This window comes from Alexandromys fortis, unplaced genomic scaffold, assembly GCF_014885135.2.
Source record: "Alexandromys fortis isolate MF-2015 unplaced genomic scaffold, M_Fortis_MF-2015_v1.1 scaffold_37, whole genome shotgun sequence".
In the NCBI taxonomy this organism is placed as follows: domain Eukaryota; kingdom Metazoa; phylum Chordata; class Mammalia; order Rodentia; family Cricetidae; genus Alexandromys; species Alexandromys fortis.
Genome location: NW_026067914.1, coordinates 3,812,251 through 3,830,412, shown reverse-complemented (window position 1 = coordinate 3,830,412; position 18,162 = coordinate 3,812,251). Strand labels below are relative to the sequence as shown.

The window sequence follows — 18,162 nt, the reverse complement described above, 5'->3', positions numbered from 1 at the left end:
GGGGGGGGGGGGGGGGGGGGGGGGGGGGTTCCATACTTTCCTTGCATACTCAGCAGGTTGAGATATATCAATTTAGTACTTTTCAATAGCTTTTATAGACTGACTCCCTGTTCAGTGCACTTAGTTTCCCACAGTAGCGGGCTAGCTAGGGACTCTCCCTAACTCCAGTAAAGCCAATGATGGTGTGACCAAAAGTAGTCCTAGTAAGTAACAAAAGACAGTTCCGATCGCCCAGGAAATCTTAAGGTTTTTAGGAATGTTAGGACAAAATATATTTTATATTATACTCTAGTATATCTGAAAAGGTCAATTTTAATGATGAAACAATAAAAGAAAAAAAAACTACGAATACCCCTTGCCTTCTGGGTGTATTTGGTAATACTCAAACACAAGATTTTAGTATCTGTACTATCAGTTAGACAAATCTTGTGTTTAAGTATCTCATACAAAATCTTTGGACAGCAGTTGTTATAGTTAAATAAGTTATGTAGTTCCTGGTAGTGTAGATTCTTAATACATATTTGAGGAGATTAAATTGAATTTAAAATTCAATTTAATAATTTAATAAAATAATTATCTATCCATTATTTATTTTTATGTAGCCCTGGCTGGCCTGGAGAATATACATAGCCTTGACCCTACTGTCTCTGCTTTTCATGTGCTAGCAGTACAGAGGTACACATCTGCTTTTATGTCGTACTGGGGGTGGAACCCAAGGCTTTGTGAAGCTCAACTACTGCTTTAATAATCAAATAGCCCAAATACTGCTTTAATAATCAAATTCTTCTTATTTGGAGATAGTTTTAAATGGCTCAACCTGTTAGAGCTTGACATTTAAAGTTGGAGAGTCTAGGTTTAAAAAGCAGCTCCTCACTCCTCTTGAGGAAGACTGGATAGGATTTCCAATTTTGACCCTGTTAGGAGGGTATGATGATATCCTCAGCAAGTTCTTGGGTAGGCTAAACCATTGGACACAGTACCCTGTAAAGGACTGCTATGTATCCTTTTAATTTCTGTAAGCTTTTTTTTTTCTGAAGCATGTATGCACACTATTTAAGGGGTTTTGAGGAATTAAAAGGCTTGTACATTAAAAAAAAAGTTTGTGGATAAATTCACTGCGTGGAACTTACTTGGCCTAGTACCACATCCTTGGTTTGACTCTGACGGTGGCTTCTGCTGATCTGAACATGCGAATCTTTATTGAACAATTCCTTGAAAAAGTAAACCAGGATTCTCTTTAGCTTTAGTACGCTGTTTGAAATGTTTATATATATATACAGAAGTAATCACATTCTGTGGGAAATTATTCATTGTTAGCGGCGTAAGACATTATTTTTGTGTTCTCCCAACCTTGGCCATTAAATTATACTGAGATTATAAAATTAAAGTTGATATAATTTCACTGACTTCAGAAAATGGTTTGTGTATGTGTAGGTGGGGAGGGCAGGATGATTTGCAGAGTTGTTTCTACATCGTGTAGGACATGGGGGTTGTACGTGGGTGAACAGGCTTGGCAGCAGGTGCTTTTCTTTTCTTTTTCTTTCTTCTTTTTTTTTTAAAAAGATTTATTTATTATGTATCTAGTGTTCTGCCTGCACGTATCCCTGCTGGCCAGAAGAGGGCACTAGATCTCTTTATAGATGGTTGTGAGCCACCATGTGGTTGCTGGGAGTTGAACACAGGACCTCTGGAAGAGCTGCCAGTGCTCATAACCACTGAGCCATCTCTCCACCCTCTAACAGGTGCTTTTATAAACGGTTAACTTTCTGGCCCTAACTATTTTCTAAAAATGGACAATTGTAATATGCGTCATGATTCGTATGGTTGATACTGAAGGCTTTCCTTTGTTATTGAAATCAAACTTAAAGGAGTAAGTCAAGCTTGGTGTGTGACTGAGGATGGCTTTGAACTCCTGATCTTTCTGCCTTCACTTCCCTTCTCCTGTGATTACAGATGTGGGTCACCATGCCTGGCTTTGAATATGATTTCAGTGGATGTTTTAATGTCTGAGAAGAGAAAATACTGAAGAAACATTTAGAAACTAAGACTTTTTTTGAACCTCAACAATTTTTTTTCTCTAGTTAAATCCTACATCTTCTCCTGATCTAGATTGTCTTACCTTTGCCTGGAATTATTCATACCTTTGTTCTGTCAGTACTTTAGAAATATCACAAGCTTAATATTTTCTATGTTTTGAGGCTAAATCTCTTTACTTTTGTTTGCTTTCATAATTAGAATGCCCAGCTTTGTCCATAGTAGCTATATTGTCAATATTTAATGTGATTAATATTTTTAAATGTTAACATCTAATTTTGTTTTCTTAGTGTTTTATTATAAAATAGATTAAACTTAAGTGATTCTTCATGACACGGGAGGCTAGTAAGATAAATAAACAAGTGAGACATTTTCACATTTAATTCCTATGGGTATATCACATTAGAATATTCACTCATATTCTTAGTAATTTTGTTGTCTAGACTTTTGTTTTTATTTTGAAACAAGGTCTCTGTGGTTAAGGTTCCCCTGGAACTCGCTGTGTGTGTAGCTGAAGCCGGCCTCAGGCCCATAGTAATCCTTTTCCTGCCTGTGGAGGGCTGAGATGACGGGCACAGACCACGATGCCTGGCTTACCTGATATTTACTTTCCTTCTAGCTAAGTGGTTACCAAGTGGTTGACTGAAGTTTTTAGGTTCTAAATTACTTTCATTTGACTCTATTATTTAGATTAATTATCTATTATTTAGATAAATAGGCTGTCAATTTAAAGTTGCATAAAATGTGATGTATTAGAGAAATGGCTACCCAAAAGTGACATCAAGACTCTTGGAAGAAAAACATGTGTGTGGAGGAGGCTGGCTTTGTAAAGGCAAGGCGTCTTTAGAGCGTTCACTGTGCTTGCTTTATATTGGGTAAAAATGCCAGGGCAGGGACAGTCTGTGGAATTCTGCTTAGTTTGGTTTCTCATCAGCCCATAATGAAAACACTAATTTATTTTTTTACTCTACAGTTTCTTCCTTGAATCCCCATTTTTTTCTGTTTGATCTAATGAAGCAATAGATTAGCATAAAACATCCCTCAATTGAAATGTTGAAGTTTTGGTAGTTAAAAACAAAAGTTAATCCTCTTTTTTGTTTCTTTGTTTCTTAAAATGGGATCTCACTATATAATGCTGTCTGACTTGACTTTGTAGATTGTACTGTGTTTGGACTCACGGAGATCCTACCTCCTGTGAATTGGGATTAAAAGCATGCACCACCATGCCTGGCAAAAGTTGAAAGGAAAAAAAAAAAAGAATAAAATGTTTCACAAGACTGAGACTAGTAATTTGTCCTTATCACTGTTGGGAAATTCTGGTAGTGGGTGGTCAGCAAGTGGTGAAGGTTGTCCCTGATCAGCCTTTGAAGAGATGCACGCTCACTATTAAATAAGGTAGGGATGCTTGTCAGTTAATCTTTCAGCCGCTTGGAGTCAGATCACATCAAAGAAGGATCCAGTTGTGGGCCCACATCTCATTTTGCTGCTGAGGCAACTAATGTTTCTATTAAGTGGGCAAATTTGTTTATGCCTTGGAGTTTTCACCTGGAAAGTGGGACAATTCTCTTTAGAGATTGTTACAAAAGTTGATTTGTAGGAAAGTTTTAAAAGCACCTTGCACTCTGTAAGCTCCATCCATGCTTTAACTTTCATTTGTGGTAAGGTAGGGCTGATGGCAGCATGCTTTTGGCTTCTTGCAGAGACATCATAGAAGACCCAATTAAGAATGACTCATGTAAAGAAAAGTTTAGTATCTCTTAGAATAAGAATTCTAGCATGGGGCCTTTGTCTTCTGAGTCCTGGTATGAGGGCCATGAAGTCTTCCCTTTTCTGTTTTGCCAGCTTTAGGGTGTTGGTTTGTCTTCAGATTACTGTCTTCATGACCCCAAACTATCACAATTTTGAATTGTCAAACACAGATGAGCACATGATAGTCATGGGAGAGGAACTGTTTTTAATACCTGTTTGGGAATAAAAAATGTATACCTAATACACATAATATTGTATAGCAAGTCACTTCCAAAAATGGCCATTGAAAGAGCAATCCATTTTTTTAAATTTATTTTATACGCATTGGTGTTTTTGCCTTTATATATGTCTGTGTGAGGATTTTCGATCTCGTGGAACTGGAGTCACAGACAGTTGTGAGCTGCAATGTGGGTGCTGGGAATTGAATCCTGGTCCTCTGGAAGTGCAGCCAGTGCTCTTAACTGCTGAGCCATTTCTCCAGCCCTGAGCAATGCGTTTAACATAGAATGGAGCTACGCCTTCCTTGGGTGAGGGGCCAAGCATGACCAGAAGCATGATGTCATCCTACTTGCAGAAAAAAAAAGAATGGCTTCCTTAACAAGGGATAAAGGGAATGGCGATTTCATAGGCAACTAATGATTTCTGTCTTTCTTTAGTATCCAGATTAGGAACAGAATATGCTCTAAAACCCAGGAGGGAGTCAGAGTTTAGGGAACAAATGTCCCCATCTTCCAGCAGGAGGAAAGATGGACAAAGAGGATGGGGATGAAGCTGCCCTACTCCTTAAACTGACCCCTAAGCTTCTGTTCTTTATTTTGTCCAGCCACTTTCACCATCAGATTGACTTGTGGCCACACTGCTCAGTGGAGAGCACAGAAAGACCAGCATTTGCCTTGCCTCTTCCTGGAGAGTTCTTACATGAAAGACTAGTTTCTTTTAAATACTTGCTGCTATTTCTTTGTTCCTTGTCTTCTATGACCTAAAGAATATAATTTTTTTTTTTTTTTTTTTTTTTGAAACCGGGTCTTGCTTTGTTGCACAGGCTGGCCTTGAGCTCTTGGCAGTCCTGTTTCTGACTCCCAAGCCCTGGGATTTTAAGTGTAGTCAAGTACTCTCAGCTTTATTGCTTAAAGAGAAAAAAAAGTTAGATTAATATAATTCCCTTGCTACCTATGTGCCTTTCCCAGTTGCAAAGTGAGATTAGCAGAGGAAAAATTCTTTTGTATAACTTTTCTGTGTCTAAAAGCAAACCAACTAACCCCTTATTGTGAGATTTAGTGTAGTTGGGCATTCCTCATGATTTTGGTGTTCTGGTAAAGGGTCCAGTGTAGGGAATTCAGAAATGAGTGAGTTCTTCCAGCCTAAAACACTGAGAAGGGAGTTACCCAATATTTCACTTCTCAATATGTTGTCTGTCTTTTTACATAGTGCATTTGTGTTTCACAAAATTTGCTTAGCGTATCTATATTCTCCATCTCTATTCGCAGTAGTATGTAATACTACTACCATGTTGTTTCATCAATATGAATGAAGAGGAAAAAAGATTCGTTCTAACAGTCTATTGATAATTTTCCCTCTTTCCTATAATATCTTATAGTATAAATACTCTTCACTCTTTTTATTGCCTTTATTTAATACTGTATTGAGATGCTTTATTTAATTAATTTTGTTTAATTTTTTTCTCTCTGTTGGTCATTTAGGTTGATAGTAATCTTTTCCTGTGTATAAAGTTGTGATAAAATACAACATAACATTTGTCATCTGAAACTGTTTTTCTTGATTTGATACTGGATCTTGTTGTATAGCTCAGGCTGATCTTGAACTTGTAGTTCTTCTTCTGTCTTGGGAGTAATGAAAGTATAGCTATACATCACCCATGCCTGGCCAGCTTAACCATTTAAAAAAAAAATTGGTGTGTGTGTGTGTGTGTGTGTGTGTGTGTGTGCACGTGGAAGCCAGAAGGTGAAATTGGATGGCTTCCTTTATCAATCTCTACTTTATTTATTTATTATTATTATTTGACATAGGGTCTCTTTTCAGCCGTGACTGTGCTGGTATATGCTATGTAGACCAGGCTAACTTGGAACTCACAGAGATTCAGCTATCTCTGCCTCCCAAAGGCTGGGTTAAAGGTGTGTGCCCCCTCTCTCCCAGCTCCTCTCAGAGAGCCTCTGTCCCCGAATTGGAGCTGGCTGGTCAGGGAGCTCTAGGGATCAGCTTGTGTCCACTTCTCCAGCATGGAGACTATAGTGCACTCGCCTGAGCTCAGCGTTAAAAGCCATGGGTGTTGGGATTCACATTCAGAGCCTCATACTTGCAGGGCGGCACTTTACTGACTGAGGCCTCTTTCCAGTGCCTTAACACTTTGTTTTTCTTTTTTTTTTTTTTTTTTTTTTTTGGTTTTTCGAGACAGGGTTTCTCTGTGGCTTTGGAGGCTGGTCTCGAACTCACAGAGATCCGCCCGCCTCTGCCTCCCAAGCGCTGGGATTAAAGGCGTGTGTTTTTCAAGGCAGAGTTCTCTGCATATTCCTGGCTGTCCTAAATCTCACTCTGTAGACCAGGCTGGCCTAGACCTCAGAGATCCTCCTGCCTCTGCCTCCCTGGTGCTGGGATTAAAGATGTGCACCCCCAGCTCCATTAAAACCTTTAAAATCACTTTTATATATTTGGTTATTTACGTATTTATTGATTTATTGGTTGTGTGTTTAGGGGGCAGTAGGTACAGGCCACTGCACAAAGAGGACAACGTGCAGGAGTTGGGTCTTGGCGATTGAACTGAGGTGGTCAGGCTTGACAACAGCATCTTTATCTGCTGAGCCATCTGCCCTCATTTTAAGTGTATATTAAATAGCTGTAACCACAGTTCATCTCTGAAACTCTATTCATCCTATAAAACTGAAACTTTTTATCATTAAATAATGATTTCTTATTCTTCTTTAGCTCTTGGCAACTAATTATTCTATTTTCTGTTTGATTTATGACTGTTGTAGGTTATTTTGTACATCATATGCTAATGCATTGGTATATTCAGTGTTTATCTTTTTCTGTGACTTGTTTATTTCATTTAGAATAGACTCTTTGGCATTCATCCATTGCAGAATACCCTTCCTTTTTAAAACTGAATTATACTTTATTGTATAGATATATACCACATTTTGCTTACCCATTCATCTGTACATGAACAGTTTGCTTTACTGTTTTAGATAGATTTAGGTTTTTGGAGTAATGCTGCTATGATTTTGGGTGAACAACTACCTCTGAAAAATTCTGTTTTCAAAACCAAATAGGATGGCACGTGACCATAATACATGACCATAATTCATGACCGTAAGGCTGAGAGATACACTGATAATCAGAGGCCAGCCTGGTCTACACAGCGAGCTTCAGACCAGCCAGGACTACTTAGTCAAATCTTGTCTCAAACGAACCAAAACCAAAAGAAACAACAACAGAATACTCTTGGACTCTCTTTTCAGTTTCTCCTACACCTAGCAGTAGAATTGCTATGTTACATTGTAACTCTGTTTAACTTTTCTCATGGTGGCTTTGTCATAGGCTGTTTAGTTTTTGCTGTTATTGATAATGTAGTGGTCACTTTATAAAAGAAGTATTTTTTATTATTTTTAATTGTGTGTGAGATGCAGATCTTTTGTAGGCTAGATACGTCAGATTCTCCTGAAGCTGGAGTTACTCTCATGTGTTGCCTGGTGTGCCTGCTGGGAACCTGGGTTCTTTGCAAGAGGTCTCACTGTGGAGCCCTGGCTAGAGTTCTTTCTGTAGTCCAGGGTTGCCTCAAACACAGACATCTCTCTGCCTCCTTCTCCCTAGATTTGGGGTTAAAGGTGTGTGCCACCACACTTCCTTTACTGCTGTGCCATCTAACTAGCCCCGATTTTATTTTGTTGAGGCAGGGTCTCATGAAACCCAGACTGGTGATGCTGAACTCCTGAGTCCACCTCCCAGGTGTTGAGTGTACAGGTGTGTGCCATCACAGCTGGCAATGTGCACTGAGGAGGGCCCCAGGTGTTGAGTGTATAGGTATGTGCCATCACACCTTGTGATGTGTGCTGAGGAGGCGCTAAGAAGAAAATATGTTCTTCTGTGGCTTAATTTTCAGCCTAATATTGATAAACTCCAAAGTCTAACTGTTGGAAATTATTTTTACTTTTAATCTTCAGAAGCAAGAGAAAAAGAGGAAGAAATGAACAGAGAAAAAGAATTAAGGAAACACATTGAAGATGTGGAATCAGCACCATCAAGCTCAAGCGCAGTCAGAGAGCACCCAAAGCCAGCATCCAGGTGCCTGAATGTCTCAAAAAGCTCCTCTTCTCCTAAACTCTGTTTTTCTAGACATTCCTAGTCTAATTTAGGCAAAAGATACTCTACTTATTCATTCCTTCATTCAATACTGTTTCTTCACTTTGGACAGTTGTGTACTGCTAGGCTATGAAAATGCTGAGAGTCAGCTCTGGAATCCGAAAACTAAAAAACAGCAACAACAACATCTAGCTTAGTGTCATAAACAAAAATGAAAAAAATCATGCCCCTTTGAATAACTATTTGCCATTATTTATAGAGTTTTAGGAGAAAAATGATACAAATATACTTGTTCCATGTATTTTGTTTAAATAGAAGTCTACTTATTTGCTATTTTAAAATTTACTTTTGGTTCATCTTTGTGATTACATCATAGAATCAAATCTAGGGATGTTCCAGCATTTATGATTTGGTGATCATTTTCATATCTTGAGGGTGGGCTCAATGTTTTTGAGATGAAACTTCTGTATGTTTCTAGTTTCCAAACTAGCTGGAATTGACAGTATGTGCCACTGTGACATACTTAGCACTATTTTTTAGTGCACAGTTTTGGGAAGGCTGTACTTGTGAACAAGCAATGGCTGTTCATGCTAGGTGAATGCTTTCCTTTTTTTTTTTTTTTTTTTTGAGACAGGGTTTCTCTGTAGCTTTAGAGCCTTTCCTGGAATTTACAGGCTGGTCTCGAACTCACAGAGATCTGCCCGCCTCTGCTTCTTGAGTGCTGGGATTAAAGGCATGTGCCACCACTGTCCAGCTAAATGCTCTACTTTTGAGTTGTGATTCTAGTTCTTGATTTTTGACATAGGGTTTCAGGTTGGTCAGCTGGCCAGGAACTTCTGACCTTTCCGCCTCTTCTTCTGAGGACTGGTTTTATAGGCATGTGACATCATGCTTAGTGATAGACATGGTGGTAAATTGCTACTTACAATTTGAATTCACTTCTGATCATCTTCTGTACTACTCCTGATTATGTACACATACACAATCTTATTTTTGTTTATTTACTTACGTATTTATTTTTGAAGCATAGGCTTGCTTTGTAATCATAAATGTTCTGGAGCTCACAATAATACTCCTGCCTTCCTCTCTTGGAGTCTTAGCGTTGTAGATGTGTGCCGTCATGTTTGACCATTAATATATTGCATATTTATATTACATATATATATATTTGTTGTTGTTGTTTGAGACAAGGTCTCTCTAGGCTGGAACTCAACTATGTAGATCAGGCTGTTATTAAGATCACAGAGATCTGCTTGCTTCTGCCTCTTGAATGCTTGGATTAAATGTGTATGTCACTTGACTCAGCTTTTGTATCTTAAATAACTACTAGATGATGATGATGGTTTTTTTGTCTTCTGTAGTGTGTTGGGAGTCAGTATCACATACCATGTGAATAGTTTCTGTGTGACTGGAGAGATGGCCGAGTAGTTATGAGCACTGGCTGCTCTTCCAGAAGTCCTGAGTTCAAATCCCAGCAACCACATGGTGGCTCACAACCATCCATAATGAGATCTGGTGCCCACTTCTGCCCTGCAGGGATACATACAGCCAGAATACTGAACGCATAATAAATAAATAAATAAAGTCTACTTGCTTTAAAAAAATAGTTTCTAAAAAATTTGGAATGTTACTGAAATTTAGATCCCATAGCTGCTAAAGATCAACGTTTTAGTTTAATGTTCTCATGACAGGATAATTTTGCATTAAAAAGTCTGTGAGTTCTGGAAAACTGGACTTAGGGCAGTGTGTGTAACTAAGTATAAAGTTATCCAGCTGTTATTTAGTATATGTTGAACATCCTCTATGGGTAAGCACTGTTAGGCAGTGGGTTATAGCAGTTAGCAAGTCACAGCTCTGTTCTCGCTCTGTTCATATGGGGCAGGAGCACTAAGGAAGTAGATAACAAAAGTGAACAACTGAATAGCTGATCAGCATTATGAAATGAAGATAAACAAAGCAAAGTAGTTAGGTTAATGGTGATTGGTAGAAGGCGAGCTCTGAAGCCTTTGAGGGGGTGACAAACCATTTAACAAGGTACTGGGAGAGTGACTCAACACAGCAAAGACCCTCATGGTCAACTTGCCTTAACCTGGGCAGTTAGACAGAAGGCCCCGGTGCTGCCATTGCAGAGTACGTCTGTTTTGGAGAGTTGCTAGCTCTTTATGTAGGGATGACATGTATGTTAGACTATATTTCTTATAGTGATAAACCTAGATGAAAACAAAAGTTCTACTTTTCTTTCAAGTAGCTATCGAGTGACTTCTGTGTATCAAACCTTTAGCTGCCGAATGAAAAGTAATGGGCAAAATAGAAACACCTGCTTCCATGGAAGGTACAGAGGAAGAAGTCAGTCTTAGAGATGGTTGAAAGATTTGTACAGTTAGGCTTGGCTGGCTCTTTGGGGGTGAAATAGAAGTTTATTGGGCTGGTGGTGGTGCACGCCTTTAATCCCAGCACTCAGGAGGCAGAGGTAGGCAGATCTCTGTGAGTTTGAGGCCAGCCTGGTCTACAGAACGAGTTCTAGGACAGGCTCCAAAGCTACATAGAGAAACTCTGTCTCAAAAAACAAAAACCAAAACTAAACAAAAAAGAAGTATATTGGATGGTTTGTGGCCTTTAGAATGCCTGTAGATATTTGATAAAGACCTTAGTGAGAATGAGAAACCGTTTCAGATATATGAGATTAAAAAAAAAAGACTGGAAATTAGCATAAGGCTCAGAGCAAGTCATTTTCAGACTCTTAGAAGGCAGGATTTAGTGCTTTCACAATGTGAAATTCTTGGATTAGCGTTGGAAAATGTTTTGTGTTTTAGTATTTGCGCTCCAAAGTTCTAGAATAATGCTAATTTCCTCAACATGGATGGCTCTATTTATCCTTTGGTTACAGCGATCAGATTAAATGCAGTTAATAGTTAAATGCACTGGTTATCTCAGTGGTTTTACTGAATTAATTTACTGTAGTTTTCTTCTAAATTCTGCTGTTCTCCTGTCTCTTTATGGGAGATAATGACTTCATCAAGCTCTGAAGGCTAGTGCTTGGTGTTTGAAGGTTTTTTTTCTTTTTCTTTTTTTATGCAAAGTCTTCTTTTGAAACCCTGGCTAGCCTGGAAATCTCCATGTAGAGTAGGCTGGCCTTAAACTCAGAAATCTATCTCAGCTTTTTGAGTTGTGTGATCAAAGGCATGAACGACCATGCCAGGCAAGATAAAGTAATTTTGGATACTACATTTATTCACTTAATGTTTGAACTTAATGAATTCACAAATATGAAAGTATTTGAAAGATGTATCCATTATAAGGAGAGGTAGGATTTCCTGAGAACCTAGCTGTCTCCAGAGATGCCCTGGAGAGGCAAAGGGTCTGCAGCAGCAGAGGCAAAGAGTATCTGTTTCTGTGCTTTCAGGGACACAAGCAGCAGTGACAGTGAAGACAGTTCTGATCCATCTGATGATGAGTTAATTGGCCCTCCTTTACCCCCTAAAACGGTAGGAGAACCGGTTCATACTGTGGATGAAGATATCCTTGGCCCTTTACCTCCACCTCTTGGTGAAGAAGGAGAAGATGATGATGACGACTTAGAGGATGAAGGAGAAGAGGAAGTAAGTATTCAGAGGTTATATAAGGATTTGGAGGAGTTCCTTCTTTAAAGTACTATAGAGAACAGTTTTCTGCTAAATTGTCAATCATGAGTGGAATACCCGCCACATGGGGATTATAGAAATCAGATGAGGATAAGGAATATGGCTTAGCCAGTAAAGCTGACTGCTTCCAAGCCTGATGACCCGAGTTCTATCCCCAGGACCACATGGTGGAAAGGGCAGAACTGACTCTGAAAGTTTTCCATTGCCCTCTGATCTCTACATGCACAGAGACATACGACATACAAAGAAATAGATGTAATAAATTTTTTTTTTTTTTTTTTTTAATGTTCGAGACAGGGTTTCTTCGTAGCTTTTGGTTCCTGTCCGGGAACTAGCTCTTGTAGACCAGGCTGGCCTCGAACTCCCAGAGATCCGCCTGCCTCTGCCTCCCCAGTGCTGGGATTAAAGGCGTGCGCCACCACCGCCCGGCTTCCTCAGTCTTTTATAACCCACTTTTGTTTCCAAGCTGCTCTCTGATCATTTCTCTACTACCCGTGTTTCACAAGCACCAGCTGCATTCCACATCACCTGTTTGCCTTGAAGTCTGTGCTGTCAGCTTCTGCTCTTGTCTCTGAGACTCCTTGGAGATCAGTGACACTAGATATGCAAACCCAGTTTGGTGTGTTGTTATACACTTAGAATTTCAGCCTCAGAAAGCGTAGGCAAAAGGATTGCTCTGGGTTTGAAGCCAGCCTGGCTTACATAGGGCATGCCAGGTCAGCCAGGGCTACATCAACATAAACCAATGACAAAACAAACAGAATTAAAAGGGAAAAATGTCCAAAGCCACAGATCTCTCACGTCTCATCCTGCACTGCTGCATATGGAGCACCGTTGGCCTGTGCTGAAATTCCCTTTCTCTGAGCTCTTGGTTTGCTGCCTGTTTCTTGACTGTTTCTTCAGAAACCTGCTATCAGTCAGGCACTTTCTAGTTATTGGGGACACACAGGGGACACCAGACAAACTCCAGTAGTATTTACATTTCTGGCACTACTTTGTATTTCTGTGCCCTAATCTAGTCACGGGCATTTTCTGACGACCTCTCCTTGCCTACCTTACCACTGGTCTTGGGTAGTTTCTTGCATCCTTTTGCCCTTATAACTTTTCTGTTCACTCCCGGCAGCTAGTGAGTGGTGTTGTGTAGTCCAAGTTACAGTCTGACTACCCATGAAACTCTGTGTTGGGTACTCTAAATTCAACACACCTGAGATCAAACACGATGTTGTTTCTCTCACTCCTGTAGACTCCTGTTTTAGCCTCTTACCTGAACTGTTTGCTGTGGGATCGTTTATCTCAGTGCCTTCTCAGGGCTGCAGGATTAAACACTCCATAAGTCTTGTCACAAACAGTGCTGCTCATTGCCCAGGAGAGGAGAGCTAAGTGGTACAGTGGCAGTATTTCATCTGAGGATCCCTGAAAATTGTTTGTTTGTTGTTGCTCAGAATCTTTTTGTTGAAATAGGAGCGGCGGCTCTGCGTCCCCGGCACCCGGCCACCCGCATGGCTAGCTTATGCCCAGAAATAATTACACGGAAACTGTATTCTTTCAAACACTGCCTGGCCCGGCTAGTTCCAGCTTCTTATTGGCTAGCTCTTACATATTGTTCTAACCTATTTCTAATATTCTGTGTAGCCCACGAGCTGGCTTACCAGAGAGGATCTTAACCTGCGTCTGTCTGGAGTGGGAGGATCATGGCGACTCTCTCACTCAGCTTCTTTTTCCCAGCATTCTCCTCTGTCTACTCCGCCTACCTAATTTTCTGTCCTATGAGGGCCGAGGCAGTTTCTTTATTATTAACCAATGAAATCAACAGATAAGATACAAGACCCACCTCCATCATCTTTTTAAAGACTTATTTATTTTATGTGTATGAATATTTTGCCTGTATGCGTATGTATGTGTGCCACATGTATACCTGGTACCATGGATCCCCTGGAACTGGAGTTACAGACAGTTGTGAGCTGCCATGTGGGTGCTGAGAATTGAAGCCAGATCCTCGAGAGGAAGAGGCAGTGCCCCTAACCACTGAGCCATTCTCTACTCCCGTGCTGTTCACGAGTTTCCAGAGCACTGTTACGGTATATAGGAGAGCAAATGACAAGACAAACTGGGACAACCCTGAACAGCAATGGAGAGTAACTCTGAGGCCCTGTTGCATACATAATACAGTAGTGTAAGAAGGCAGAGACTGGGAAGAATGAAGAGAAAAACCATGGAAGATAAAAGTAATAAAGAATATGGGAAACTGAGCTCTACCCTCAGTTTCTGAGGCAGCAGGGTAGGGGGTGGCACAACTTTTTTTTGCCATTATTGACTCCCTCCCCACTTAAAAAAAGGTTTGTTTAGGGGTGGGGGAGATACTTAGTGTTAGGGGCCCTTGCTGTTCTTCCAGAGGCCCTGGATTTGATTGCCATCACGCACACGTGTCTCACAACTATCTGTAGCTCCAGTTCCAAGGGATTTAATGACTTCTCTGGCCTTCAATAGTCCCAACACTTGGGAGGTGGAGGCAGGAAGATCAGGAGTTTTAAATCCATTGAGTTCTAGGCCACTTCGGACTATATAGTAAGATCTTGTCTGTAAAACAGAGAGTGTATGCGCACACACAGAGACTATACACAGACACATACACACACACACACCCTCAGAACAATAGCAACAAAAACCAAACCCAATAAAAAAAAAACCAAAAAACCCCAAACAACAACAAAAAGATTCTGTATAGATACTCTATAAATTAGGATTGAAGTGCTCACTTTCATGTAGTGTTTGCTGTTCTAGACACTTCTGCTCGTTAAACAAAGCCGATATGACCAATCCTACATTGATGTGAGATTATTAATCGATATTACTTTACCTTAAACCAAAGGACTGATTAAGCCATTTATATTCCTAATTTTAATGAATATCATGTAGTTCACAGACTTAAAACTTCAGAGATTGTATTATAAAACAAGTGACCCCCAACCTTAGTAAAGCTAGCCTTGGGTGTGTGTTTGAATATAAGACTTTTCAGTGTCTAAAATAAGGACTTTTGAATAGTCAGTGACTAGGTCTCTGCTTTGTTTTTTCTCCACAGAAATGAACTAGTTAACCTAATTTATTTACCTGCTTACTTCTGTCTGGCCATTAGATGATCGGTTGCTCATTGCCTTGGGCTGGCCATGGTATTGAGCATCACTGTTCACATCCCATTCTTGGAAGCCTGTCTATGGCAAGCAGCCAGCCTATTCTACTAGTTAGTACATTGTTGGCTTGGCTGCCAGGGGCAGAAAATGCTGAGCAAAGATAGAAATCTTTTTTTCTGTCTCACGAATCAGACATTAATCAGTTTGCAGGGCCAGTATATCACAGATAATTGCTTTTTTTTTCTTTTAAATGCTGCCATCATTACTTGAGCATCAAGATGGATGTTCCAGCTGTAGTCATGATTTTTGTAGATCTGTCGGCAGGAAGACAGAAGAGATAAAAAAAGGCTACTTATTTTGTACCCGACCTGTTCCATTTGAGAAATACAGCAATTACTTTTGGAAGTCAAGAATCTGGCTAAATTTAATGCTTCTCATACAAAGGATTTAATGCTTCTCATACGATAGTGGGCAAAGTTGCTATCCTCCAAACATATGTCTGTACTTAGTGTTTGATAATTGGTTGTCATAGTTACAGAGCTTTGCTTTGGATTTTAAAATTTTAGCCATTGTTGACAGTTTTTCATAATGTATACTCTCTGTATATGTCTGTATATGTAGTATACTTATTTGATGTTATTCATGGATTTTGAACATGAGCTACTTTCTCCAAAGGAACAAAAGACAGTTTGTTAAAATGTATTCACAAAAACAATGGAGTTTTTCAGTACTAAAAGTGAATGAAAAGGTGGGAGGGTTGGGGCTACAGCTGGTTGTCTGGAGTCTCTGTGTGTTTATGTGTGTGTGCATGCATGTATACACTAGTGTGGTCATGAGTTTGAGACAAACTTGAGCAAAATAGTGGGACTCTTTAAACAAAAATACAGATACCAAAGATGGTGGCTTTTAATTTGGTCTTCAGATTCTTAGGATTTTGTTCTTATACCAGCATACATGGATTTAATTAGAATTCTATTGTGTCTGTCTGGTGTGCTATTTGCTTATTTTCTTCCGAAATGAAGTGCCGTCTTTGCAGTTCATTGACTTAAGGAAGCACTCTATAAAACTAGCCTCAGCAAAGACCTTAGTTAAGCTTAACTAGATATTGTCCATTTCATTTGCAAAATCATTGATATGCTTCTTTGTGAGAAGAAAGCAGAGATTGCTTTGATTTGTTGTGTTTTACAAGAGAATTTCCAGGAAGAGGTCTCAGCAGGAAATGTGCGTTTTAAATGCTTCCTTTAGGGAAAGTGACACCATAATGAAGCACGTCATAGCAGTGAACAGCAGGCCTTTCCCTCAGCTCGCTTTGACTAGCCTTCCTTCCTCAAAGTGTTTCTCTGTGTAACGGTCCTGGCTGTCCTGGAACTAGCTCTTGTAGACAGGCTGGCCTTGAACTCACAGAGATCCATTTGCCTCTGCCTCCCAAGTGCTGGGATTAAAAGCATGTGCCACCACCACCTGGCTTTGAGTAACATTTTTAAAAAGAGGTTTTATGAGGACCCCTTTGTTTCTACAACTAATAAGCAATTCAGTCCCCAATTCTTTTTTTATGGACATGTCTAAATTTATGTCAAAAAAGGCTAAAATAGGGGCTGGAGAGATAGCTCAGAGGTTAAGAGCATTGTCTGTCTTCCAAAGGTCCTGAGTTCAATTTCCAGCAACCACATGGTGGGTCACAACCATCTGTAATGGGGTCTGGTGCCCTTTTCTGGCCTGCAGGCATACACGCAGACAGAATATTGTATACATAATAAACAAGTAAATATATATAAAAAGAAAAGGCTAAAATAGAAGCCTTGAATGACAGGCGAATCAGACTTCACTCTTTTGCCTACTAAGTTTCTCCGACCAAGGAATCTACTGGTTTTCGGCTGACCCTAATTAAACCCTCAGTGCTCCTTTTCCATCCTCTGGTTTCTATTGATTAACATTCTAACTCGCTTTCGGGGATGTGCTGGCTAGTTTTCTGTCAGCTTGACAAAAGCTAGAGTCATTGGAGATGAGGGAGGTTCAATTTAGAAAGGCCTTCATAAGATCTGACTGTAAGCAGGCCTCTGGGGCATTATCTTAATTAGTGACTGATGAAGGAGGGCCCAGCCCACTTGGGTATTTCCTTGCCTGGACTGGTAGTCCTGAGTTCTATAAGAAAGCGGACTGAGCAAGCCAGGGGAAGCAAACCAGTAAGCAACACCCCTCCATGGCTTCTGCGTCAGCTCCTGCCTCCGCGTTCCTGCCCTGTTTGCCTTCCTGTCCTGACTTCCTTCAGTGATGGACTAAGATTTGGAAGTGTAAATCAAATAAACCTTTTCCTCTCCAACTTGCTTTTGGTCCTAGTGTTTCATCATAGCAATAGTAACTGCAAGGATAGAAATGGGTACCACTGTTCCTCCTTGGCCTCTGCATCAGCTTCTGCTTCCAGGTTTCTGCCCTTTTTGAGTTCCTGTCCTGACTTTCCTTTGGTGATGAACAGTAATATGGAGGTGTGAACCAAATGAATCTTTCCTTCCCACCTTGCATTTGGTTGTGGTGTGTGTTTACTCACAGCAGTAGTGACCCTAAGACAGGGCCATTTCAGATGTGGCCACACGTGCTGCTTCCCAGGCTTGGTGCAGTTTGCTGCCGCAGACTTGTTTCCCTTGTTAAATGGTTATTCGTGTGCTTACCTCCTCTCTCTCCCGATAGCAGTTATATGTAATGATCTCAAATGTAAGTATTCTGGTAAAGTTCAGTAGTTTAAAAACTCCCAGCGCCTCTAGCACAAGTGTTTTATGAATAGCAAGTATTGTATAGAGAGAGTATTTGTTGTGTGGAATTGAATGTATTTTGTTTTTACATCGAAAATGTTAATTTTATGACATTCGAGCATTTTTTAAAAAAATATTTATTTATTTATTATGCATACAATATTCTGTCTGTGTGTATGTCTACAGGCCAGAAGAGGGCACCAGACCTCATTACAGATGGTTGTGAGCCACCATGTGGTTGCTGGGAATTGAACTCAGGACCTTTGGAAGAGCAGGCAATGCTCTTAACCACTGAGCCATCTCTCCAGCCCCGAGCATTTTTATTTTAAATCATGCATCCAAATGGAAGTAGAGTTAGAGAATGGAAGAAAGACCATAGAAATGCAAGTAAACGTGGTCCTGTAGGAACCATGGCCTCTGCCTTTTCTAAATATACACAGTGTGCAGTGGCTGTGACTGTGAGCACTGCCCTGAAGTGGAGTGGGGTGAAGTAAGTCATGGTCCTTGTGTCCTAGTATAGCAATTGTAAGATGAGTTTTTTTTTTT

At 40.1% G+C, this 18,162-nt stretch overlaps 1 protein-coding gene across 2 annotated transcripts in view; it reads left to right on the top strand.

Moving 5' to 3' along the window:
- Wdr70 (WD repeat domain 70) overlaps positions 1-18,162 on the top strand; it is a 199,385-nt gene that overhangs the window by 7,395 nt on the left and 173,828 nt on the right. Inside the window, exons 4-5 of one of the 2 annotated variants that reach the window (XM_050139058.1) lie at positions 7,962-8,082; positions 11,504-11,699. In XM_050139058.1, coding sequence (XP_049995015.1) covers positions 7,962-8,082; positions 11,504-11,699 — 317 coding nt within the window. The remainder of the gene's footprint in view (positions 1-7,961; positions 8,083-11,503; positions 11,700-18,162) is intronic. The other variant, XM_050139059.1, reaches the window with a different exon arrangement.